At 46.7% G+C, this 25,864-nt stretch overlaps 1 protein-coding gene across 1 annotated transcript in view; it reads left to right on the forward strand.

Moving 5' to 3' along the window:
- Positions 1–25,864, forward strand: part of BAIAP2L2 (BAR/IMD domain containing adaptor protein 2 like 2) — a 279,276-nt gene that overhangs the window by 204,614 nt on the left and 48,798 nt on the right. The window contains exons 7-8 of the mRNA XM_069652997.1: positions 4,272–4,418; positions 15,100–15,243. Coding sequence (XP_069509098.1) covers positions 4,272–4,418; positions 15,100–15,243 — 291 coding nt within the window. The remainder of the gene's footprint in view (positions 1–4,271; positions 4,419–15,099; positions 15,244–25,864) is intronic.

The raw sequence follows: 25,864 nt of genomic DNA on the forward strand, positions 1-25,864 counted from the left end.
AATGCATTGTCATGCTTGTCACTTCAATATATGCCAGTATAAAAAAAACATGTTCATGCAGGCTGTGCCTATACATTTCCATGCTGGCTCCATCAACATATGCTAGCATTCCCATTTAAGAACATGCTCATGTTCACTTTGAGATGTTTTTCTATAGTATCATTACTGGCACTTGGCACAAAGCTGCCTCTGCTAGTACTCCTATGTAAGAAAGTACTCCAGTTGGTTTGACCATTAAAAGTTACATGTCACAATAAGAAAACATGTTCAAACTGGTTCTAATGTAAGCTATTCTAGACCCATATGAACACGTATCATCCTTGCTTCATCATAGATGCTGAATTAATAAAAAGTCATGCTACAGTAAGAAATAAAACAGGCCGCTACACCAAAACATCAGTCTAGCGAGGTAATACTAATCATGCTTGCTTTATCAAAGATGCTGAGTAATAAATGTCATGCCACAGTAAGCAATGGCTAGACTGGCTGTACCAAAGAAAGGAAAGGATTAAAGAGACGGATTGTGGAAGGCCTGCGTCTTTGGAAAAGACAGTCATGAGATTAGCCTGGGGAAGGTTGATTAAAGCAGCCAGAGGCACAGCACCCATGCAGACTGGGCCTGCACGAGGCTCGCTGTCTGTAGACTGCGGAGGGGGCATCAGCAGCAATGGCTTCGTGCGGGCCATGTGGCGCTGGATGCATTTAGTGAGGGAATGCAGAGCACCTGAAGGCGTCCTGTTCAGCCTTCGGTAAACTGTATCAGGCACTTCTCCCACGGACTGAGGGAGAGGAGAGGTTGGAAAGGAGTGTGTCTCTCTTCCCCGAGTGACACATCGGACAAAAAGCCTGTGTCGATTGTGGAAAAAATGCGCTTTTTCCTGCAATTTGCGGCATGTCCTGATGCCACACGCACTGCGGATGTACGCACAGGGGTGGCCATGGAGCCTGCTGAGATGCTTGCACATTGTGACCTGCACGGCATCTCCACTGGGCCCAGGTTCTCTGCACAAGAAGAAACCAAGCAAAGATGGTGCAGTGGCGTCAATAATTGGAGATGAGCACTGCCACCATGTACACAGGGCCCTGTAATCACAGCATACATACAGAAAGGGCATGGCATTAATTCATGAATCTTTTGTAACACACTAATTACCGGAGACTAGTGTCTAAGTGCAGGACCAGGATTCAAACTCTGCTGCTGTCTTGCTCCAGGGGTGTTGCTAGGTCTGGAAAAGAGCAGGGGCTATGCTGATGTCGGAAGTGTCGGGACTGGGGGCTAGCTAGTCTTTTGGATGTAGCTCCTGAGATTCTATCCGGGGCTACAACCAAAAGACCAGGGGCTATAGCCCCCTTAGCCCCCCCCTAGCAACGCCTCTGCTTGCTTCTAATACATACATGTTGCCGCTCAGCTGCTATCCTCCCAGCTCATGAAGACCTGCCATTCACTGCTTCCATGATGTGACTCTCTCATTCACCTTCACCGAGTCGCGAGGTTGCAGAGAGCCTGCCTGGCCAGTCATTTTGTTGGTCCGGTACCACCCTGTAGAAATTCCAACGGACCCAGATTGAGTCATGCAGTGTATTGTATTGGAAAAAGCCCAAGATTACGTTATAGGTAATATTGATTATTTTGTGGTCAGATGCATGAGGCTTTGGTCATGCTGGACTCTGGTCCTTCTGGAATGCACATTGTCCAGACAGAGGTGTAGTAGTGTGGTATTCTGTGATGTCTAGGATCCATTCCAGGTGCACAGGCTCCATGTTTTAGATAAAGCAATGCTGTCCTCTGGGCCAGTAAAAAACCTGATTATGCCATAAGGGTGTTTATTGCTGAAAACAAAAGAAGGTTCGGTCTTGATTTAATAGCAATTCCTAGCTTTCTTAACCTCTATGTACCTTGGGCCTGCCCGTCACTTATAATGCTTTCATGCTTTTGTTGGACCAGTGGTTTGTGGGGGCTGGCTATTGCACCCCCTTGGAAGGAGAAGCAGAGTAGCTGAATTGGACTTCCGTCGGGCTGTTTGATGTTGCGTGTCCATCTTCGGTTCCTTCTGAGTATCATGGGTTTCTAGACGTGTTGCAGAAACCTACTGACCATGCACTGTCTCTTGATCGAAACTGGGATTTCCAGTACTTCCCTTGGCTTGCCGCTCAACGGTGGCGCTTGAGTAAGAAAGCCCAAGCTCAAGACTAGAGGGTAGCACGTTAACACTATGTATGAAGGATTGTCCAGACAGACAACCCCAAATAATATATATATATATCTGTTGAAGATAAGTATAGTCGTTATGGACATTGACGGGCGAGATAACGCTTGGAAAGTCCCAAGCCCTACGGTGGAAGTGTTTGCTTGCAGCTAACCGCGAGGGTCTACCTCTGGCTTGCGGTTAGCAATAGGCTCCCCAGGGATTTCTTCAATCACTGGTGTACCAACCCATTCTCAGCTGCTGAACACGTTTCTCATAGAAAGTATTGCACTGGACTGCCATGTTTCTGATTGGTTACGTGGGATATGGTCATGATGCTGTGCGGCTCCTATGGGAGGCTTTACGACATTGGACAGGAGGACTGTTAACTAACGGCTCAGGTCAGGATTCTTTGGGTGTTTTCAGACTAGAGACGCCAGAGGCTCAGCCCCTGCAGGCTCAGAGGCTCCAGGGAAGCTCTTGTGATTGCCGCAGTGTCCAGGTGACGCCGGGGAGCCGCTATATCTAGAGTCTCTGGGCAAAGAATCAGCAGGAAGCCACAGGAGTCAAGGCTCTGAAGCCAGAGTATGCTGCAGTCTAGCTCAGCCCAATGGAGGTGCGGCTTCAGTAGCGTTAGGATGCAGAGGAACCCCACAGATGGAACTTCAGGTAAGGAGGCACCCTCAGAGTGCGGTTGGTGGGGGCGCTGAAGGCAGCGGCTCGGCTCCAGGCTGTTAACTGTCGGTATGTCAGTGTCCACCAAAGCTTCCAGAGGGCAGAACGGTGAAAGCTTGGGCAAGGATGGTCTCAGTCGGTGAAGGGGAGTGAAGACCCTCCTGATCACATCCTGGCAGCTAGGCCTCCAGTTGCCCTGGCGTGTGGAGGAGTGTGGCAGGAGCATGTTGAATTGTTTCAGGTTCCAGCAGAATTGCTCACTTTCAGTGTTTGTGGCCGTGTCTTTGTTTGATGCTAGTTCATCATCACGGTAACTATAGCAGACCTTCACATTTTAGGGGGAATTGGGGCGAGAGTAAGTGTCCCAAGCCCCAATCGCAGGACTTCTTCCATTAATTCTTCCATTCATTCAACATTTTTGTATTTTGTAGCCAGCCAATCAATGGGACTGTCCCATCTAAATTCTGCAGCTTTTTCCTGTGAAAACTCTCAAGATGTAGATTCAACCTTGAATACAGACATCCTAGTCAAGCTGGTCTTTCCTGGTCATGGCCTCTGCAGCCTTAGACATCTCGAGCCGGCAGAGCCATGACCCGGACGGGCCACATCTGTATCACACTACACTTACTCCCTCCTGGGAAGAATGCCTGGCCATTGTACCCTGGCCTGCAAGTTAGGGAGTGAAAGTCCTGCAGTCAAGTGAAGATCAGGCCCCTAAAAATGATAGAAAGCAATCACCAAGCAGTGGAGCCGGTAAAATCAAAATATTTTCCCATAAAACCTTTGCCACCGTGGGAAAGTACGGGCAGCTATTCCTACACATAGGTTAGGCCCCAATTTCGCGCACCTCTAACTTTTTTTCCTGTAGTGTGTTTCGGTGCATAATCTTATATATTTTTCACTTTGTTTTTTGCCAAAAAACATTCACTGAAAAACGAATTGAAAAATAAAGGGGTGCGAGAATGGCAAGGGTATATAAATGGTAAGGGGTTGAGAACAGGTAGTAAATAATAGGAGGGGGGATTGAGGCTAACCCCAAATCTAAAAAGAAAATGTCAGTGAGTTTTTTTTCGAAAAAATCAAATGGGCAAAACACTCATTGAAAAAATAACGTGTGATGTAACAGCATACAACCGTTCCTCCTCTGGGAAATATATATTCATTATAGCTTGGACTGTTGAGAAATAATTATCTGGGGTGATGTGTTGTTCTTCAGAATGATAAAGCAGCCTGATTCAGGGACCGCTCAGCAGGGGGCCGGTTGTTCAGTTGTTAATCAACTGCACCCAGGGGTATCACGCAATAAAACAGAGATCTACCAAGTAAATGCTATTGCACTATTAGAATGCACTGGGTGCTATGCAGCCAACCTTCCATGCCCTTTTGAACTCATATGTGTTCTCTCTGCAGGAGAGCGTGAACCGGCTTCACTTGGACATGCAGGGCTTCGTGTCGGAGAGCCAGCGCGCCGCCGAACTGGAGGAGAAGAGGCGCTACCGGTTCCTGGCTGAGAAGCACTGCGTTCTGTCCAGTAGTTTCCTGCAGTTCTACAATCGGGTAGGCTGGTTTGTTATGTGATTTTTTGTAAAGCAGCTAACCGCCATTACCATGGCCTTGTAGCACTTTAGGTTGTCTGGGAGTTCTGCAGACTACAGCATAGACATGATAAATAGTACATTGCATTATAATCATAATAATTATAATTGGTTATTTATAACATGCTTAATACCTAGAGGTTTCTAAGCACGGACAGGGGATCAAACCCGAGTTGTTTGGCAAGCACATTGCCCCTGAGCTATCCTCCCAAAAAATGAGGCAGACATTCCAACATGCATTTGCCCTGCTATGCAAATGAACATTTATAGACAGAGATGACTAGTACTGTAACATATTTATCAAATGTAAGTGTGGGATCTGTGAGAATGGTATTGCTAGCATGAACCGAACTTGGCGTGGGACTCCACCAGCCAACATGGGGACCTGCATTAATAGGTGAGCTGAGCAACGTGTACTATCTAACTCTAGAGCAAGTGATTGCAGCTGGACAATCTACAGTAATTTAAATGCACACTGAAGGCACACATGGTAAGCATCACATGCATATTACAAACATATCTGCTCGACATTACATGTTTAAACGGTGCGTCGGCATGTTCTGAACATACATGACATATTATAACATTGCCGGGCAGGGCGGCTGATATAAGAATAAGAATAATCTCATTTATGTGCGACGTTCATTCATCTACAGTGTTTTTTTTTCGATGATGTTTTTTGCCGAATTATTTCCTCAAGAAAAACCGATTGAAAAAATATCAGGGGTAGTGGGTGAGGGTATATAAGGGGTGGGGGTAGGGAATAGTGTAACATTAATAGGGAAAGCGGGATTGAGGGGAAGCGCCCAAAAATAAAAATACACATTTCCGATGTTTTTTTTCGAGAGAATACATTTCGGAAAAACACCCGCCCAAAAATACACTGTCGATGAATGAACATAGACCCCTAATTTCTATGGCTTGCATACAGTGGCTAATTGAAGCACTCCTGCCGCTGGCATTTCCAGACAGCTTCCATTTCACTTCCTCACTTTGCCTCTTCCCTTTCTCTCGGGCTCTTATATTTCACTTTCTCACTTTGCCTCTTCCCGCCCTTTTTGCCTCTCCCTCTCTCTTATATTTCACTTTCTCACTTTGCCTCTACCCGCCCTTTTTGCCTCTCCCTCTCTTTTATATTTCATTTTCTCACTTTGCCTCTTCCCGCCCTTTTTGCCTCTCTCTCTCAGGCTCTCTTATATTTCACTTTCTCACTTTGCCTCTTCCCGCCCTTTTTGCCTCTCCCCCTTTCTCTCGGGCTCTCTTATATTTCACTTTCTCACTTTGCCTTTTCCGGCCCTTTTTGCCTCTCCCTCTCGGGCTCTCTTATATTTCACTTTCTCACTTTGCCTCTTCCCACCCTTTTTTGCCTCTCCCCCTTTCTCTCGGGCTCTCTTATATTTCACTTTCTCACTTTGCCTCTTCCCGCCCTTTTTGTCTCTCCCTCTAGGGCTCTCTTATATTTCACTTTCTCACTTTGCCTCTTCCCGCCCTTTTTGCCTCTCCCTCTTTCTCTTGGGCTCTCTTATATTTCACTTTCTCACTTTGCCTCTTCCCGCCCTTTTTGCCTCTCCCTCTCGTGCTCTCTTATATTTCACTTTCTCACTTTCTCACTTTGCCTCTTCCCGTCCTTTTTGCCTCTCCCTCGCGGGCTCTCTTATATTTCACTTTCTCACTTTGCCTCTTCCCGCCCTTTTTGCCTCTCCCTCGCGGGCTCTCTTATATTCCATTTTCTCACTTTGCCTCTTCCCGCCCTTTTTGCCTCTCTCTCTCAGGCTCTCTTATATTTCACTTTCTCACTTTGCCTCTTCCCGCCCTTTTTGCCTCTCCCCCTTTCTCTCGGGCTCTCTTATATTTCACTTTCTCACTTTGCCTTTTCCGGCCCTTTTTGCCTCTCCCTCTCGGGCTCTCTTATATTTCACTTTCTCACTTTGCCTCTTCCCACCCTTTTTTGCCTCTCCCCCTTTCTCTCGGGCTCTCTTATATTTCACTTTCTCACTTTGCCTCTTCCCGCCCTTTTTGTCTCTCCCTCTAGGGCTCTCTTATATTTCACTTTCTCACTTTGCCTCTACCCGCCCTTTTTGCCTCTCCCTCTCTTTTATATTTCATTTTCTCACTTTGCCTCTTCCCGCCCTTTTTGCCTCTCTCTCTCAGGCTCTCTTATATTTCACTTTCTCACTTTGCCTCTTCCCGCCCTTTTTGCCTCTCCCCCTTTCTCTCGGGCTCTCTTATATTTCACTTTCTCACTTTGCCTTTTCCGGCCCTTTTTGCCTCTCCCTCTCGGGCTCTCTTATATTTCACTTTCTCACTTTGCCTCTTCCCACCCTTTTTTGCCTCTCCCCCTTTCTCTCGGGCTCTCTTATATTTCACTTTCTCACTTTGCCTCTTCCCGCCCTTTTTGTCTCTCCCTCTAGGGCTCTCTTATATTTCACTTTCTCACTTTGCCTCTTCCCGCCCTTTTTGCCTCTCCCTCTTTCTCTTGGGCTCTCTTATATTTCACTTTCTCACTTTGCCTCTTCCCGCCCTTTTTGCCTCTCCCTCTCGTGCTCTCTTATATTTCACTTTCTCACTTTCTCACTTTGCCTCTTCCCGTCCTTTTTGCCTCTCCCTCGCGGGCTCTCTTATATTTCACTTTCTCACTTTGCCTCTTCCCGCCCTTTTTGCCTCTCCCTCGCGGGCTCTCTTATATTTCATTTTCTCACTTTGCCTCTTCCCGCCCTTTTTGCCTCTCTCTCTCAGGCTCTCTTATATTTCACTTTCTCACTTTGCCTCTTCCCGCCCTTTTTGCCTCTCCCCCTTTCTCTCGGGCTCTCTTATATTTCACTTTCTCACTTTGCCTTTTCCGGCCCTTTTTGCCTCTCCCTCTCGGGCTCTCTTATATTTCACTTTCTCACTTTGCCTCTTCCCACCCTTTTTTGCCTCTCCCCCTTTCTCTTGGGCTCTCTTATATTTCACTTTCTCACTTTGCCTCTTCCCGCCCTTTTTGCCTCTCCCTCTCGTGCTCTCTTATATTTCACTTTCTCACTTTCTCACTTTGCCTCTTCCCGTCCTTTTTGCCTCTCCCTCGCGGGCTCTCTTATATTTCACTTTCTCACTTTGCCTCTTCCCGCCCTTTTTGCCTCTCCCTCGCGGGCTCTCTTATATTCCATTTTCTCACTTTGCCTCTTCCCGCCCTTTTTGCCTCTCTCTCTCAGGCTCTCTTATATTTCACTTTCTCACTTTGCCTCTTCCCGCCCTTTTTGCCTCTCCCCCTTTCTCTCGGGCTCTCTTATATTTCACTTTCTCACTTTGCCTTTTCCGGCCCTTTTTGCCTCTCCCTCTCGGGCTCTCTTATATTTCACTTTCTCACTTTGCCTCTTCCCACCCTTTTTTGCCTCTCCCCCTTTCTCTCGGGCTCTCTTATATTTCACTTTCTCACTTTGCCTCTTCCCGCCCTTTTTGTCTCTCCCTCTAGGGCTCTCTTATATTTCACTTTCTCACTTTGCCTCTACCCGCCCTTTTTGCCTCTCCCTCTCTTTTATATTTCATTTTCTCACTTTGCCTCTTCCCGCCCTTTTTGCCTCTCTCTCTCAGGCTCTCTTATATTTCACTTTCTCACTTTGCCTCTTCCCGCCCTTTTTGCCTCTCCCCCTTTCTCTCGGGCTCTCTTATATTTCACTTTCTCACTTTGCCTTTTCCGGCCCTTTTTGCCTCTCCCTCTCGGGCTCTCTTATATTTCACTTTCTCACTTTGCCTCTTCCCACCCTTTTTTGCCTCTCCCCCTTTCTCTCGGGCTCTCTTATATTTCACTTTCTCACTTTGCCTCTTCCCGCCCTTTTTGTCTCTCCCTCTAGGGCTCTCTTATATTTCACTTTCTCACTTTGCCTCTTCCCGCCCTTTTTGCCTCTCCCTCTTTCTCTTGGGCTCTCTTATATTTCACTTTCTCACTTTGCCTCTTCCCGCCCTTTTTGCCTCTCCCTCTCGTGCTCTCTTATATTTCACTTTCTCACTTTCTCACTTTGCCTCTTCCCGTCCTTTTTGCCTCTCCCTCGCGGGCTCTCTTATATTTCACTTTCTCACTTTGCCTCTTCCCGCCCTTTTTGCCTCTCCCTCGCGGGCTCTCTTATATTTCATTTTCTCACTTTGCCTCTTCCCGCCCTTTTTGCCTCTCTCTCTCAGGCTCTCTTATATTTCACTTTCTCACTTTGCCTCTTCCCGCCCTTTTTGCCTCTCCCCCTTTCTCTCGGGCTCTCTTATATTTCACTTTCTCACTTTGCCTTTTCCGGCCCTTTTTGCCTCTCCCTCTCGGGCTCTCTTATATTTCACTTTCTCACTTTGCCTCTTCCCACCCTTTTTTGCCTCTCCCCCTTTCTCTCGGGCTCTCTTATATTTCACTTTCTCACTTTGCCTCTTCCCGCCCTTTTTGTCTCTCCCTCTAGGGCTCTCTTATATTTCACTTTCTCACTTTGCCTCTTCCCGCCCTTTTTGCCTCTCCCTCTTTCTCTTGGGCTCTCTTATATTTCACTTTCTCACTTTGCCTCTTCCCGCCCTTTTTGCCTCTCCCTCTCGGGCTCTCTTATATTTCACTTTCTCACTTTCTCACTTTGCCTCTTCCCCCCCTTTTTGCCTCTCCCTCGCGGGCTCTCTTATATTTCACTTTCTCACTTTGCCTCTTCCCACCCTTTTTGCCTCTCCCTCTCGGGCTCTCTTATATTTCACTTTCTCACTTTGCCTCTTCCCGCCCTTTTTGCCTCTCCCCCTTTCTCTCGGGCTCTCTTATATTTCACTTTCTCACTTTGCCTCTTCCCGCCCATTTTGCCTCTCCCTCTTGGGCTCTCTTATATTTCACTTTCTCACTTTGCCTTTTCCCGCCCTTTTTGCCTCTCCCTCTCGGGCTCTCTCATATTTCACTTTCACACTTTGCCTCTTCCTGCCCTTTTTGCCTCTCCCTCTCGGGCTCTCTTATATTTCCCTTTCTCACTTTGCCTCTTCCCACCCTTTTTGCCTCTCCCCCTTTCTCTCGGGCTCTCTTATATTTCACTTTCTCACTTTGCCTCTTCCCGTCCTTTTTGCCTCTCCCTCTCGGGCTCTCTTATATTTCACTTTCTCACTTTGCCTCTTCCCGCCCTTTTTGCCTCTCCCTCTCAGGCTGTCTTATATTTCACTTTCTCACTTTGCCTCTTCCCGCCCTTTTTGCCTCTCCCCCTTTCTCTCGGGCTCTCTTATATTTCACTTTCTCACTTTGCCTCTTCCCGCCCTTTTTGTCTCTCCCTCTTGGGCTCTCTTATATTTCACTTTCTCACTTTGCCTCTTCCTGCCCTTTTTGCCTCTCCCTCTCAGGCTCTCTTATATTTCACTTTCTCACTTTGCCTCTTCCCGCCCTTTTTGCCTCTCCCTCTCGCGCTCTCTTATATTTCACTTTCTCACTTTGCCTCTTCCCACCCTTTTTCCCTCTCCCCCTTTCTCTCGGGCTCTCTTATATTTCACTTTCTCACTTTGCCTCTTTCTGCCCTTTTTGCCTCTCCCTCTCGGGCTCTCTTATATTTCACTTTCTCACTTTGCCTCTTCCCGCCCTTTTTGTCTCTGCCTCTTGGGCTCTCTTATATTTCACTTTCTCACTTTGCCTCTTCCTGCCCTTTTTGCCTCTCCCTCTCAAGCTCTCATATATTTCACTTTCTCACTTTGCCTCTTCCCGCCCTTTTTCCCTCTCCCCCTTTCTCTCGGGCTCTCTTATATTTCACTTTCTCACTTTGCCTCTTCCCGCCCTTTTTGCCCCTTCGTCTCGGGCTCTCTTATATTTCACTTTGCCTCTTCCCGCCCTTTTTGCCTCTCCCTCTTGGGCTCTCTTATATTTCACTTTCTCACTTTGCCTCTTCCCGCCCTTTTTGCCTCTCCCCCTCGGGCTCTCATATATTTCACTTTCTCACTTTGCCTCTTCCCGCCCTTTTTCCCTCTCCCCCTTTCTCTCGGGCTCTCTTATATTTCACTTTCTCACTTTGCCTCTTCCCGCCCTTTTTGCCTCTCCCTCTCGGGCTCTCTTATATTTCACTTTGCACTTTGCCTCTTCCCGCCCTTTTTGCCTCTCCCCCTTTCTCTCGGGCTCTCTTATATTTCACTTTCTCACTTTGCCTCTTTCTGCCCTTTTTGCCTCTCCCTCTCGGGCTCTCTTATATTTCACTTTCTCACTTTGCCTCTTCCCGCCCTTTTTGTCTCACCCTCTTGGGCTCTCTTATATTTCACTTTCTCACGTTGCCTCTTCCTGCCCTTTTTGCCTCTCCCTCTCAGGCTCTCATGTATTTCACTTTCTCACTTTGCCTCTTCCCGCCCTTTTTCCCTCTCCCCCTTTCTCTCGGGCTCTCTTATATTTCACTTTCTCACTTTGCCTCTTCCCGCCCTTTTTGCCCCTTCGTCTCGGGCTCTCTTATATTTCACTTTGCCTCTTCCCGCCCTTTTTGCCTCTCCCTCTTGGGCTCTCTTATATTTCACTTTCTCACTTTGCCTCTTCCCGCCCTTTTTGCCTCTCCCTCTCGGGCTCTCATATATTTCACTTTCTCACTTTGCCTCTTCCCGCCCTTTTTCCCTCTCCCCCTTTCTCTCGGGCTCTCTTATATTTCACTTTCTCACTTTGCCTCTTCCCGCCCTTTTTGCCCCTTCGTCTCGGGCTCTCTTATATTTCACTTTGCACTTTGCCTCTTCCCGCCCTTTTTGCCTCTCCCTCTTGGGCTCTCTTATATTTCACTTTCTCACTTTGCCTCTTCCCGCCCTTTTTGCCTCTCCCTCTCGGGCTCTCATATATTTCACTTTCTCACTTTGCCTCTTCCCGCCCTTTTTGCCTCTCCCCCTTTCTCTCGGGCTCTCTTATATTTCACTTTCTCACTTTGCCTCTTCCCACCCTTTTTGCCTCTCCCTCTCGGGCTCTCTTATATTTCACTTTCTCACTTTGCCTCTTCCCGCCCTTTTTGCCTCTCCCTCTTTCTCTCGGGCTCTCTTATATTTCACTTTCTCACTTTGCCTCTTCCCGCCCTTTTTGCCTCTCCCTCTCGGGCTCTCTTATATTTCACTTTCTCACTTTCTCACTTTGCCTCTTCCCGCCCTTTTTGCCTCTCCCTCTCGGGCTCTCTTATATTTCACTTTCTCACTTTGCCTCTTCCCGCCCTTTTTGCCTCTCCCTCTCGGGCTCTCTTATATTTCACTTTCTCACTTTGCCTCTTCCCGCCCTTTTTGCCTCTCCCCCTTTCTCTCGGGCTCTCTTATATTTCACTTTCTCACTTTGCCTCTTCCCGCCCATTTTGCCATTCCCTCTTGGGCTCTCTTATATTTCACTTTCTCACTTTGCCTCTTCCCGCCCTTTTTGCCTCTCCCTCTCGGGCTCTCTCATATTTCACTTTCTCACTTTGCCTCTTCCTGCCCTTTTTGCCTCTCCCTCTCGGGCTCTCTTATATTTCCCTTTCTCACTTTGCCTCTTCCCACCCTTTTTGCCTCTCCCCCTTTCTCTCGGGCTCTCTTATATTTCACTTTCTCACTTTGCCTCTTCCCGTCCTTTTTGCCTCTCCCTCTCGGGCTCTCTTATATTTCACTTTCTCACTTTGCCTCTTCCCGCCCTTTTTTCCTCTCTCTCTCAGGCTGTCTTATATTTCACTTTCTCACTTTGCCTCTTCCCGCCCTTTTTGCCTCTCCCCCTTTCTCTCGGGCTCTCTTATATTTCACTTTCTCACTTTGCCTCTTCCCGCCCTTTTTGTCTCTCCCTCTTGGGCTCTCTTATATTTCACTTTCTCACTTTGCCTCTTCCTGCCCTTTTTGCCTCTCCCTCTCAGGCTCTCTTATATTTCACTTTCTCACTTTGCCTCTTCCCACCCTTTTTGCCTCTCCCTCTCGCGCTTTCTTATATTTCACTTTCTCACTTTGCCTCTTCCCACCCTTTTTCCCTCTCCCCCTTTCTCTCGGGCTCTCTTATATTTCACTTTCTCACTTTGCCTCTTTCTGCCCTTTTTGCCTCTCCCTCTCGGGCTCTCTTATATTTCACTTTCTCACTTTGCCTCTTCCCGCCCTTTTTGTCTCTCCCTCTTGGGCTCTCTTATATTTTACTTTCTCACTTTGCCTCTTCCTGCCCTTTTTGCCTCTCCCTCTCAAGCTCTCATATATTTCACTTTCTCACTTTGCCTCTTCCCGCCCTTTTTCCCTCCCCCCCTTTCTCTCGGGCTCTCTTATATTTCACTTTCTCACTTTGCCTCTTCCCGCCCTTTTTGCCCCTTCGTCTCGGGCTCTCTTATATTTCACTTTGCACTTTGCCTCTTCCCGCCCTTTTTGCCTCTCCCTCTTGGGTTCTCTTATATTTCACTTTCTCACTTTGCCTCTTCCCGCCCTTTTTGCCTCTCCCCCTCGGGCTCTCATATATTTCACTTTCTCACTTTGCCTCTTCCCGCCCTTTTTGCCTCTCCCTCTCGGGCTCTCTTATATTTCACTTTGCACCTTGCCTCTTCCCGCCCTTTTTGCCTCTCCCCCTTTCTCTCGGGCTCTCTTATATTTCACTTTCTCACTTTGCCTCTTTCTGCCCTTTTTGCCTCTCCCTCTCGGGCTCTCTTATATTTCACTTTCTCACTTTGCCTCTTCCCGCCCTTTTTGTCTCACCCTCTTGGGCTCTCTTATATTTCACTTTCTCACTTTGCCTCTTCCTGCCTTTTTTGCCTCTCCCTCTCAGGCTCTCATATATTTCACTTTCTCACTTTGCCTCTTCCCGCCCTTTTTCCCTCTCCCCCTTTCTCTCGGGCTCTCTTATATTTCACTTTCTCACTTTGCCTCTTCCCGCCCTTTTTGCCCCTTCGTCTCGGGCTCTCTTATATTTCACTTTGCACTTTGCCTCTTCCCGCCCCTTTTGCCTCTCCCTCTTGGGCTCTCTTATATTTCACTTTCTCACTTTGCCTATTCCCGCCCTTTTTGCCTCTCCCTCTCGGGCTCTCATATATTTCACTTTCTCACTTTGCCTCTTCCCGCCCTTTTTCCCTCTCCCCCTTTCTCTCGGGCTCTCTTATATTTCACTTTCTCACTTTGCCTCTTCCCGCCCTTTTTGCCCCTTCGTCTCGGGCTCTCTTATATTTCACTTTGCCTCTTCCCGCCCTTTTTGCCTCTCCCTCTTGGGCTCTCTTATATTTCACTTTCTCACTTTGCCTCTTCCCGCCCTTTTTGCCTCTCCCTCTCGGGCTCTCATATATTTCACTTTCTCACTTTGCCTCTTCCCGCCCTTTTTCCCTCTCCCCCTTTCTCTCCGGCTCTCTTATATTTCACTTTCTCACTTTGCCTCTTCCCGCCCTTTTTGCCTCTCCCTCTCGGGCTCTCTTATATTTCACTTTGCACTTTGCCTCTTCCCGCCCTTTTTGCCTCTCCCTCTTTCTCTCTGGCTCTCTTATGCAGCTGCATTGTACTCAATGTGCACCAGGAATCTGGAAATTGGCACCTGAGGGATGAGGGAGTGTTGAGACTCCGACTCATCGCACCCATAGGGACAAGTTGTAAATGCTATGGCACCAAATCAGACTTAATACCACTGTATGCCTATGACGCACAGTTATCCGACACTGACTATGGGCCAGAGGGCAATAGCATATTAGCTCCTTATAATGGCAAAATCTGTATTGAAAATCATCAGATGCAGTTTAATCTGTTTTAAATGTATCGCAGCATATGATCATCAAGGCTTGCAACTGCATGGCCATGATTGCTAGCATATCTCCAGGAGCATGTCGTTGACATGTAGCATCGCTTGTGTGATAGAATACCCTATCCACGCCAGCAGAACAAGGTTCCACTGCACAGAATCCATGTGTAGGCCCTAAATCATATATGCTATTTAGTTAAGATGCAGAATGAGGACCAATTTTACATCAAACAGAAATCTTATCCGACCTGATCCAAGGATCACTGGGTGATGATAATGTGAATGGGGCATCAATCCGGCTGCCAATATTCCCTGTTGGCCAAGAATTAAGGATGCTACATATCATTCATTGGTCACCCTGGTTTAGGGGTGCTAGGTCAGTTTCTCGATTTTTGTAAACCGCCTAACAAAAAGACAGATTTTTTGTTGACCGATTTTAGGCAGCCTACAACAATCGAAAAAAGAAAATGTCTCCCAACCCCCCCCCCCGCCCACCTTCTCTTGCAGCATTTGCTCGAATAAGGGTGTTTCACTCCACGAACATCCCTCTCTCAGAGCCCGCTTCCTCCCTCCCCTCGCAATACTCCGCCCCACCATAACGCACACAAACACAAACACACACAAAGATGAACACCCAACAAACACACAAGCACACATAAACGTACCCGTTCTCCGTCAAGGCCGCTTCCAGGTCCTGGCGTGTCTGTCAGCCCGTGCGCGGACTTGTGTGCGTCACAGGGGCGGACAGTCAAATTTAGAAAGACCGCACTGTACAGCCACAGAGCAGTTTTTCTACATCGTTTTCTTTTATCGTTTTAAAATAATGTTTTTTTCACTTCGGAACATTTTAGGCCAACCCTCATCTCGCTCAGGTTACTCGCAGTCTTCCCTCTGCCCATTTACGCCTGGCAAGTCAGAGAGGAAAGAAGGAGTTCCTTGGAAGGCCTGGATGTGGTTCAGCATGTCGACGCTTGTGTGCGTGTTCTCAGTAGCCACTCATATTCTTTCTTTACAGGCACGTGGCATCCTCCAGAGCCGAGTCCCCCAGTGGAAAGAGCAGGTGGACGCCAGCCGTAGCCAATCCACCAACCTTGCATCTGGCAAGGCCAGCCAGCATCAAGGCTACAGCTCCAGCCATTCAGCCTCAGGGTTGCTCGAGGTAAGAGGGGCAAGTAAGAGCCAGATTGGCACAACCAATGGGAAACGGGATGACATTTCATTGACGTAGAAGCAAGGGCTCTACTAATCAGAGTGTGGAGTTCATTTCAAATTCAGCTTGCATTTTCATTCTTAGAAAACACAGTTCACAAGCATAACAGTTGAGCATGCATTTGCAGTAACAGTTCAAATCACATTTTCATGAGGATTCACGTTTCAGCATGGACACGTGTCGACTTCTCTGAGCCTTTCTCTACAGGTCCAAAACTGCACTCAAGTTCTTTGCCAACCATTTGGCAAACCTGTACTCCCTTAGCACAAGATATCCTGGAATTCCACCCCTGATACACTACTTCTGCCCTAATCTTTGGCCACACTTCTTCGACACAGAGAGGAAATCACAGGGTGCAAAAAATAACACAGAGTGTTGCTTGATATTGGACTTGTGCTCTGAATCCTTGTAAGAGCTACAAAAGATGTGGGTAAGCATCTCCAGGGCTGATTGACTGATTCTGTTCATGTGTATAGTCACATCTTGGCACTGATCGCCATAGCAGTGGATGGAAACACGCGAGGCGGTTAAGCTTGTGGAAGAAGAGAGGCGAGCTGAGGACGGGTCTGCACCTGAGATAATCAGGATCTAGTGCGATTGTCCAGGGACCCAGACACTGAAGCGTTATCATTCTCGGATGGAGTGTAAAAGCCAGTGGTAGAAGTGTACCGAAAAAAGAAGTGCAACTGTGGTCTTGGCCAGAGAGAGGGTAGGCGATGGCTGGGTCATTCCAATAGTCTAAGTGCCTAGTAACTAAGGCTCCTGTCACAACTTCACACTTGCACAGGGACATGAATGGACAAATCCTCTATATAGAATGGTGAATATGGTCGTAAAAAGTAGAGGAATGGTAAACAGGCAAAAATGAAAGTAGTTGAACACCGCTCCCGGCCGTTCCCGCTCACTTCGATCACTGGTCAAAGCATGCATCTATCGCTTATTATCCTGTCTTTGAGGTTGTTGTCTGTACTTGTCTCTGTGTCTCTCTTCTCTCTCTCTCTCTCTCTCTCTCTCTCTCTCTCTCTCTCTCTCTCTCTCTCTCTCTTTCTTCTCCCCAACATGCTGGGTAAGGTACGGTCTGGCAAGAAGAGGGCTGGAAGGCAAGCAACTTGGGAGTCCTTATCCTTACTCCTTCCGGCTCCTCCGTTCCAGGCTCTTCTCTGCCTCCTACCTGTCCTAATGGGGCAGGAAAGCTTCATATTCAGAGGTGAGTGCAGTAAGGCAAGGAACCAAGAGGGGCAGTTACTATTCTCCTCCTATCTTTTTACTCTTTGTTCTTCTAATGTCCTGCTTTGTTACACAGTTGGGTGGGGGTGGGAGGAGTAGGTGAGAGGGTGGCAAGCACTGCTGAGCCCTCAACTGGCCTTTCCTAGCCCAGCAAGCATAGGTCACAGACTAAGAAATGCTGTCTAGAAGGAGGGGAATAGGTTAGGAGGAGACTGTGTTGCCCTTGTACCCCCCCTCTAATGCCCCCCTTTTGTTCCTCCAATTTCAATCAGGTGGAATTGCCCTAAGACCTGTAAGTGGGAGTGCCCCCAGTGGTGGGCTGGGCAAGGTACAGCAACACTATGATTAGACTGCACACTAAGCCTCCTCAAACCATCACAACAATATGCCTCCTTGTGTAATTATCGGTGCTGGTGTTATACGTATCAGCCAACTACCTTATTTAATTAAGGAATCAATGTTACAAAGAGACAATTTTGCATAAACAATACCACACACGTGCCAGGAACTCACAAATACTTGCAAGTAAAATACATTCAAATACACTCTTCTATATTGTGAAACTTTTTGAAAAGAAACAACACATTTTTGATGTTTCATTGTATTAATCCATACATGTCTAGAAATGATCAGTTAACATTTCAAACATCAGATAGATGCAACTTATAATGTTAATACCACTCAACAATTCATTATTGTTAGACATCCCATAATATTTTCAGCATGATCACTACCAATACATAGAGTTCAGGAACATTCAAAGGATAGTGCTGTACATCTAGGCCAGATGTCCCGTAATGATATTCGAACATATTTCTTTATCAATGTTCCTTCTAATTATTTTTCTCTAAGCGTGGAGGCTGTAGGCTTTTGTGCACACATTACTTTCCATGTGCTCACAAAATGGCGCACCTTGTTAGTCGGTTGCGAACATGGAAAATAGTACCTTCTTTGGCTGTCAAAAATGGCTTCTTAGTTAGATATTTAGGCATCTGTCCTAAACGAGAACATTTGTATTTTGTATTTAGGGCTTGATTGCACAAGCCTTGCTAAGAGGCAGCTGAGCTTTGTGCAATTAATTGAGGGTTAGGGGAGATTGGCGGAAGGGAAGGTTACAGGTTATAGTAGTTGGGTCATACCTAGGGGTAGCAGCTCCTAAGTGACCCCGAGGTATTCTCCAAATAGCTAGGTGCTGAGTTTCTTCCTGAACTGCAGGTGCGTTGGGGTGGTCCAATTTGCGAGCGGGATGGTGCTGCAATGGGGTAGGACATTGCAAGAGAAGGCCCGTTTCCTTGTCTTTTCTTTGCGTGCCCGTGTAGTACTGAGCCGCACAATGATCTGGCTCCTGGAGGAGCACTACCACCCGGGGCACGTGCATTGTATTGTTAGGTGTGCTTGTATTCGGGTAGTAGTTGCCTTATATGATAAACATGTGGACCAGTATTTCAGTTCCCATTATGAGGCGTGCAGTGGCGTGTTGAATAGACCCTAGGGGAGTGGGGCAGGTGTATGACTGGTATGCCAGTGATAAAGGGGTTCCCTCCATCGACAAGTTGGATTACCAGGTCCTGGGCAGTGATTCTGAAATCCTCAGGTGGGCGGAAAGGTTTTGTTGAGGAGTGCAGTTTGCCACTAAGGAGTTTGGGCTTTTTTGTTGATATGTTGTCGAAAGGCGAGATTGCAGTAAGTGATGAACCAGAGTGATTTTGCACATGTTCAGAAGCACAACACCCCAAGGTTAGACCTCCTGAGTGGGAGAGCCCTCAGCCAAAATCCAATCGTCCATCTTTCCTGCTTGTTTGGTTACTATGGCAACTGTGTGCAGACTCCAAAGATCATCCCTTAGGCTTACTCTAGACACCTTCATAACTCACTGTTCAGCATTGCAAAGCCAGTCACCTATACTGCTTATTAGTCCTTACTCACGGTATATAGTGCCTGTTCCAAGCGAATGGCCCGAGTGAAGCGAGGGTGTTAAGCAAGAGCCGAGAGGCATTAACGGGCTGGTTTAGCCTGCAGGTACGGGTTACAGAGTTATTAGCACCTAAGTAGGAGGGGACACTTGCTAACTCATCCTGAGATGGTAGAGGCATGCACACACCAAATGCTAAGCATTCAGAGCGCTCTGAAAATCGCTGTGGATAAACACATCCAGCCAAATATTGCCCCCAGGGAAACTGAATGGACAAAGCCACCCTTCGGGTCTCATGCGGTGTCTGGGGAAGAGAGAGGCTGGACACTGAGCGGGAGTGAGGTTGGCACCAGGTTAAGGATGGTAACCATAAATGTTTTGTGACAAGACTGGTAAGTGGACAAAGGCATGGGAAGGGGCAAAGAGATGTGCAAATGGCTTTGAATGAGGGTCAATCCCTGTGTCGGATGTATGTATATGGTATGGGTCAGTGACTGGTGGGTGAATGAGTATGAATGTGATTGTGTGTGTTTTTGTGTGTGTGTGTGTGAATTTTCTGGGTGGATGCCTGTGTGGAGAATGCAGTGTGAGTGGATGTGAGAGGGTGAGTGACTGGTGAGTGAATGGGTATGGATGTGAGTATGTGGTTGTTTGAATGTTCTGGGTGGGTCGGTGCCTGTGTGGAGTGTGCAGTGAGAGTGGATGTGAGAGCAGGTATATTTGTGAGTGACCGGTGGGTGAATGGGTATGGATGTGAGTATGTGGGCGTTTGAATGCTCTGGGTGGGTGGGTGCCTGTGCAGAGTGTGCAGTGAGAGTGGATGTGAGAGCAGGTATATTTGTGAGTGACTGGTGGGTGAATGAGTATGAATGTTATTGTGTGTGTATGTTCTGGGTGGGTGGGTGGCTGTGTGGAGAATGCCGTGTGAGAAAAGGTGAAAGGGTGAGTGACTGGTGGGTGATTGGGTGTGGATGTGATTATGTGGTTATTTGAATGTTCTGGGTGGGTGTGTATCGGGAGAATGCAGTGTGAGTGAATGTGAAAGAAGGAATATGGGTGAATGACAAGTGGGCGAATGAGTATGAATGTGATTGTGTGTCAATGTTCTGTTTTGGTTGGGTACCTGTGTGGAGAATGCAGTGTGAGTGGATGTCAGGAAAGGTGTATGGGTGAGTGACCGGTGGGTGAATGGGTATGGATGTGAGTATGTGGGTGTTTGAATGTTCTGGGTGGGTGGGTGCCTGTGCAGAGTGTGCAGTGAGAGTGGATGTGAAAGCAGGTATATTTGTGAGTGACTGGTGGGTGAATGAGTATGAATTTTATTGTGTGTGTATGTTCTGGGTGGGTGGCTGTGTGGAGAATGCCGTGTGAGAAAAGGTGAAAGGGTGAGTGACTGGTGGGTGATTGGGTATGGATGTGATTATGTGGGTGTTTGAATGTTCTGGATGGGTGCCCATTTGGAGAATGTAGTGTGAGTGGTTGTGAGAGCATCTGTATGGGTGAGTGTCTGGTGGGTGAATGGGGATGAGTATAATTATGTGTGTGTGTGTGCAAGGCAGAGCCGGGGATGACTGGAGCATTTTGACATTTCCTTAAGTGACATGGCATGTTTTACTGGCATTTTCAGGCAAAGCCCACTTCATGTATTTTATCACGTGGCTAGACTGGCATTTTGTTGCATCCAGTATAGCCATTGCTTACTGTGGCATGGCATTTGTTTCTGGGCATCTATGATAAAGCAAGCATGATAAGTGTTGTCACGTGGCTAGACTGACATGTTGGTGAGCCAGTCTAGCCATTTCGTACTGTGGCATGACTTTTATTGCTGGGCATCTTTGATAAAGCAAGCATGATAAGTGGTATTACATTATTAGCCTGGCATTTTGGTTCAGCCAGTCTGATTCTATGTCATTTTTGCTGATAGGAGTTTTTCGATGGCATTTTTATTGAAAAAGTTCCATCAAAAACACTCTTGGAAATAGTTTGTATTTTTATTTGGGGGTGTAGGGTTCTCCCTACACCCTGTTACCTATGTTTTAATAGGTGTCCAATCAAAATGTCGAAGACATTTGGTCGAATGACAAAAATGTCGAAAAAAGTTATGTCTAAAATTTTTTTTAAAATGCTTTCTTTTTTTATTTACATGTTTTTTTTGGTTCCACAAGTAAAAAAGGGTTAAAACAGAAAATAAAAAATAAAAAAGGGGGGTTGAAGGGAACTAAAAAAGACATTCGACATTTTTTTTTCGACATTTCTTTTTCGACATTTTGACTTTCGACCAAATGTTATTCGAAATAGTGACTATAAACCATTTTAATTACTACCCCAACCCACTCCCTACCCTTATCACATTACCCCCTTTATATTGTGATTAGTTTTTTCGATGGAATTTTTTCTGACCAAAAAACTCCTGTCATTACTACAACATGATGCCGTCAGTCTAGCTATTCCTTACTTTGGCGTGACTTTTTTTTTACTCAGCATCTATGAAAAAGCAAGCGTGATAAGTGTTCGTACGTATCTAGACTGGCCTACATTGGAACCAGTTTGGGCAAGTTTTCTTATTGTGACATGGAAATTTTAATGGCCAAACAGGAGTATGTACTTCCATAGGGGTACTGGCATATATTTGCAGAGCCACCTTTGACATGTGTTTTATAGAATAATTACTGGCATTATGCGCAAAGTGAACATGAGTATGTTCTTATATGGGAATACTGGCATATATGGCTGTAGCCAGTATGGAAATGTATGGGCACAGCCAGCATGAAAATGTTTTAATATTGGCACATATTGCGGGAAAAGGCATGAAAATGCACCGGGAGCCGCTCCTGTGCAATTTTGGTGACTTGCAGCTATTGGATTTTGTCATGAGTTACCCTACAAAATCGATTCCACATTTTCTGGCCTTTACCCAATTTTTCACTGAAAGTATGCTGTATAATGCAAATATTTACATCCTCCAATAAAATAACTCACCAGCTACTACTGCTAGTTGGTATAGTTGGGGGCCAGACACAGCCCCCTTCTATCTACGCTCGGTGAAACATTTAAGATTTGATTAAAAATCATACTTACAACTTTCCACTGAAGCAGTGCGTGCCCCTGCAGTGGAATGATCATCATGGACCATGGACATTGCACACATGTGGCCCGGAGTGTGATGTGCCCCGTGCTTTGTTAAGGAGCTTGGGGGGAGGGGGAGCCCTCAGCATGGCTCTCTGCGGGCCCCTACATTTTGCACTATGCCACAGTTCTAGGGTCCACCTGCACCTGGGGAGGTGATATCTATCAATAAGGCGGACAGTGCAAATGGGTAACTACCTAAAAATCTACCTCTACGCGGTATGGGTGTCCACAGAGCACTGCCCTGGGGGCCAGGCACCATTCTTAGCACGATCCTCTGTTTGGGGGGCGTTGCACATGACTTTCAGGCCTCTGAGATTCCATTGGGAAGAAGACTTCTTCATCTCATGGAAGCCTGGTCAGATCTAACAACCCCATAGTTTCAGGAGGAGGTCCAGAAAGGGAATTCATTAGAATTCCATGTCTTATCTACAGAGAACATGAAGGTGGGCACCCTGATATTGAAAAAAGTGTAAAGAAGCTCAGCCTGATGCTAGAGGCACTGGCACCGCTGCAGTAAATTGCCATTAATCTGAGAACAGCACTCAGGGAACAGGCTTCTTCTCTCTTCTATTCTTGGCCAAGAACTCGTCAGGAGATTGCTGAACTCTTTTGGCTCTACAAAGGCTAAACAAATGAATGTCATGCGGCCCATTCCAAATGGAAACCCCCCAATACCTGACTGTGGCAATCCCAAAAGGGGATACGTTAACATTGCTGGATCTGGAAGATGTATATCTTCATTCTCATTTGGAAAGTAGGCCAGAAATATCTTTGCGCCAGGTTGGCAGATGTCGTTACCAGTTTGTTTCAAGTAGTACCAATCTCAGTTTGGTTTAGTATCATAGACCAGGGTCTTTACCAAAGTCTTGGCCCTCGTTGTGTGCTTGCTAGATGCAAAAGGAATGTCCATCATTTCACACCTGGAACATGTGCTTATCTAGCACAATCAAGGGAAGATTGCCGCCTCCATATGCACCGAGTATACTCAGTCCTACATACAGGTTGACTGTGGATTAATTGGATGAAATCCTCCCTAATCTCAAGACAGGATCTTACCTTTATTGGAGTGAGGATTCATATGATAAGGAGATGGGGCAGGATTGTCTACCTGCCATTTGCAAGGATGGCCATATTCAAACTACATCTGGTGGTACCTCTGCAGAAGGACACATCCTTAGTGAGGTTATTATTTTGCCAAAAAAGAGATATTGTGGCATGCACAGCTACTGCCAGTGTTTGTCAAGCACAGCACCCAAAACAAGGTAAGGTGAAACCATGTAGTCCCAGAAGCACACTCTTTGGCAACCTGGACTGCAATTGGATCCTCGCTGAAGTCACATCCTTGAATGTGACTTCATTGCGTTACCTGTATTTCCATACTATTGTTTAATAGCGCACTGCTACTTAATGCTTCTTTGTCCTGAGATTCTGTCCAGACATGGGCTGTGCTACTCTCCTACATTGTTCCTGGTGTGCTAACTGGACTACAATTTACATTGCCTTTGATCTTCTCCATGTGTCTGCCACATTGCTTTGTTGTCTTCCTGGATACCGACTGCTCACTTGGATAGCCTGCCACTTTATAGCCGCCGACCAGTGGCATCCTCTGAATTCGCTGAAAAGGAGTCTTCACTGGGGGTCACAGACCATACCTATGGACTACCTGTTATCGGGAGAACAAGTATAACCTTTGTTTGTGTCCCTTCTTCCTTTCACCAGGCATCAGACCTGCTGCCCCATTTTGTGGACCCTGTGTAAGCTCTTCGCATCTTGTCCCCCTTTTACCCTTCTTGGAATTTTTATCGGATTGCCTCATCCACAAAATTATCTTAGAATAAAGCAATAAGCCCCGAGCCGCAAGGGCATTACCGAGTTAGATAAAGCTTAGGGGCCCATAGTTACAGGCCTGAGCGAAGCGGGGCTTATTGCTATTAGTACCACGACCCGCAAGACTGGGGTACTAAGAGCATATTTCGGAACAGAATTTTTTTTTAAATGGCCACAGTGGAAAGCAACACAGAGTCATTTTTCCCTTTCCATGGCGCCCATTCAAAAGGAATGGAAAAAGGTAAACTAATAAAATGGCCACCATGGAAAGGGAGAATGGATTACCCCGTTCCGAACCTCCTCATTGGCTGAGTGGCTGCCACACCCCCGCCGGGGACGGGACACAAACAAAAGGAACATCAGGAGAGGGATTCCCAGTTGGGTAAAGCCCTGGCGAGGGCCAATCAGATTGATTGTTACAATCTGATTGATCCTTGCCAGGTACTAATTTGGATCATTAACTGCCACTTTCCTCTACGACTCCTCCTTCCTATTTCTGGGACTCAATCATCTCTAGGAAAATTCTCCCCCACCTTTCCCTAGTGTCGCTGTGCCAGCGTGTAGCCTAGATTCATGCTCAGGTACATGCGATGGTACATGCGATTGCACCTTCTTTATTGTGGGTGCATTTCTACTAGTTAACTTTAATCTTGCTAACTCATCTGTTGCTTTTTTTTACTGCTAGCGGAAGACAGTGCCTGGTTTTTCCTCTCCACATTTTTCTGGTATTCATTAGTATTGGTACTGCTAGTATCTTCTCCATGCCATATTTCACATCGAGTTTGTGAGGGCTAACATGGTGGAATTCAGTCCTCTTGCTGGCAGTGACAGTTCCTTGTGTGTCTTACCACCCGAAACCTCTTCTGCACTACCTTTTGGAACACTGGGAGCCAGCCCCCAGGGAAGATGAGAATCAGTGGTAGAAGTGGCCGGGAGCAGCTGGGAGCGGTGCTCCTCTACTTAAAAAAAAAGGTTTCCTGTTCCTATACTTACATTTTAAAAAGAAACCATTCTGGAATAGTTTAGTTTTAAAAGAAAAGTGTAGGAAGAAGTTTAAACTTGCACTTCAGTGCACTGCACTGAACATTTGATTAAATAGCAGGTGTGTATGGGGGTTTGGATTGTGCGCGGGTGTGGGTGTGGCAATGGGGTTTGTGGGCAGCGGGGGCAGGCCAGCAGGGAACATAGTGCCACTACTTCTTTTCGGACACTTCGACCACCAATGAGAATTCCATCCACACTATTCCATTGATAAGGAAAAGGCTTGTACTTGGATCTGTTACTTTTAACAATGCAGGCCACTTGCCATGGCTACCGTGCGTCCTCGGGAGACCCGATGACGCAAGCCCAGTGGTCTTGAGTGGAAGCCCAGAATTCATCAAATTGGCTCGAAGTCAGAGCTATTTGCAGGGTCTTGCCCCATTTTCAACACCAGGTGGAAGGAAGAAGGAAGATCAGCCCCTGTGAGGCCAGGCAACCAGGTGGCAAAGCCTGTGTCAACAAACATGGCGGATCCAGGTGCCAGTCTCTCAACTCCATATCGCACCAGATGTTCTCCTTGGCAGAGACACACCTCGAAGTCCTCGAAGCAGCATTTTTGGTGAACAAGATCGATCACTAAGAGTATCAAATGATATAGCTGTATTTTTTACACCTGGATTTGTTTCACCTTTGATTACTTACCTGTAATCTTCAGTACAGTGACTTCTACTCTTCCTCCTTTCCGGTCCTTCATCTATGAGTGTGAGTCATGTCTGGCAAACAGGCAACCACACTAGCTATTTACATTCACATTTAAACAAACATTTGGGCAACCCTCCTCTTGAGAGGTACAAAGCACCTGACCACTCATGCACTCCTGAGGAACGCCCAATCAGAATCGAGAGGGGTGAAGACACACTCCGAATCCATCGCTGCCAAGGAGGGAGAGACTACAGGACTGTGTCGAGGAAGCACAGGAATCAGTGTAGAGGAAATTACCAGGAAGTAATCAGAGGTGAAACAAATCAAGGTGTAAAAAACAAATAAGAACAGTTGTCAGTTGACCTGCTTCTGAGCCCATGAACAAACCCACGGTAGCCGAAGGGACACTGACAAGATTGCACAAAGTAATGTGGAAAGTAACTCAAGATCCCACAGCAACAGATAACAGAAGAGTCTGGACCCTGGATGATACAAGGCTCAAAAGTAACTCAAGATTCCAGGCCTGCAAACGCATCAACATGGCAGGAAACTAACAAAGCGCTGATTGGAGAAGAGCATACAATGGCTTTTAAACCCATATCTCAAAAGGAGACTAACCTTTGCGCACAACCCTAAGCCAACATACACATTTTAATCAGTCCTCGGATGTTGCACCATTTATTCAGTGCCAACAGCCCAGAGGTCGCTGCCTTCATTGAATACCTGGAAATCCCACTGAAAACAATGGATTTGAAGATTATCAAACAACAGTTCGAAAATTCATATTCTGAT

Source organism: Ambystoma mexicanum, chromosome 3q (assembly GCF_040938575.1).
Source record: "Ambystoma mexicanum isolate Mex_15411 chromosome 3q, UKY_AmexF1_1, whole genome shotgun sequence".
NCBI classification, from domain to species: Eukaryota; Metazoa; Chordata; class Amphibia; order Caudata; family Ambystomatidae; genus Ambystoma; species Ambystoma mexicanum.